This window comes from Stegodyphus dumicola, chromosome 3 (assembly GCF_044657685.1).
Source record: "Stegodyphus dumicola isolate Sdum_Otavi_A_Nest chromosome 3, ASM4465768v1".
NCBI lineage: Eukaryota > Metazoa > Arthropoda > Arachnida > Araneae > Eresidae > Stegodyphus > Stegodyphus dumicola.
This window is the reverse complement of record NC_140770.1, coordinates 22,156,672-22,158,065: the sequence shown is the minus strand read 5'-3', so window position 1 is coordinate 22,158,065 and position 1,394 is coordinate 22,156,672. Positions and strand designations below refer to the sequence as shown.

General features: G+C 32.3%; 1 protein-coding gene across 1 annotated transcript; it reads left to right on the top strand.

Annotated features, from left to right (window-relative positions):
* The first annotated feature begins 276 nt into the window (after positions 1-276).
* Positions 277-1,394, top strand: AP-2sigma (adaptor protein complex 2, sigma subunit). Its single transcript, XM_035363385.2, has one exon. The coding sequence runs from the start codon at positions 397-399 to the stop codon at positions 823-825; it is 429 nt and encodes a 142-aa protein (XP_035219276.1). The 5' UTR covers positions 277-396; the 3' UTR covers positions 826-1,394.

Sequence of the window (1,394 nt, the reverse complement as noted above, 5' to 3'; positions counted from 1 at the left end):
GTATTTCATCTTACAGAAAACTCTTTATATTGATCAGTGCCTGATACAACAGCATTGGTCATTAATAACTTCATTTTGCTTTTCGCGGATTTCTCCATTTTATTTTGCTTCTCCTAGCTTTTATGTGCTCTGAAAGAGCTTTGTAAAGCTTTATGTGTTTGGAAAGCTTTGTAAAGAAGGCTTTTCTGACGGTAGCTACTGATAGGAAATCCTTTCAACGGTCAGAAATCTCTATAACACGATTTTCTTTTGGTCTGTGTTACAAGCTGCGTGAATGTGGCGTGACTGTGTCAACCGTGAGAACTAAAAAATAGGAAAGGGGCGTTTGCATGTTTTGAGTTTTGGGTAACTCGTTATCTAATTCATTGTTTTGTTATCCCTTTTCAAATCAGTAAAATGATTCGCTTTATATTAATTCAAAATAGGGCTGGCAAAACCCGTTTAGCCAAGTGGTATATGAATTTTGATGACGACGAGAAACAAAAATTAATTGAAGAAGTTCATGCTGTTGTTACTGTTAGAGATGCGAAACACACAAATTTTGTTGAATTTCGTAACTTTAAAATTGTGTATCGACGTTATGCTGGATTGTACTTCTGTATTTGTGTTGATGTAGGTGATAACAACCTCGCCTATTTGGAAGCTATTCATAATTTTGTTGAAGTATTGAATGAGTACTTTCACAATGTATGCGAATTGGATTTGGTTTTCAACTTCTACAAAGTCTACAGCGTTGTGGATGAAATGTTTTTGGCCGGCGAAATTAGAGAGACGAGTCAGACGAAGGTGTTAAAACAACTTCTAGTGTACAATTCTCTGGAATGACGTGTTCTGCTGGAATTGAAATACTTAGCAAGTCTCGGTGTTTATGTGTGTCAATGTAATATGTAGAGAACGGGAAAATTGTTGTTTCGAAACTTTATTCTTTAAATATTTATTTATAGCATTATCCAAAGTTATGTGATAAAATATGCATTTTTCTTAACGAATTTTACGTTTTATAACGACTGTTTTCATATGTTCGAAGTCAAAATTTAGGCTTAGATGAATGGTTCATTTTTTTTCTGTGAAAATCTCAAATAAATTGAAATGTTTTCACTTGTAAGTTGAAAATTTGCAAATGTATTGTTGATATATGCTTGTTTAACAAAGGCTCTGTAAATACCTCAACACTAAATAATGTCATGCTTAACCAGAAAAATCCATGTAGCTATTTCCGAATAATTACAGTGTCTTACCTATGGTAAAAATATTTGACAATTTTGTACAGTAAAGAAAATGTGGATTCATGCTTATATTTGTTTTGTATCAAAAGTTACAGATATTAAAGTTAATACTAGTATGTAGTGTATATTAAATGTGTGAAATATCAATAATAAATGCATTCCAAGATA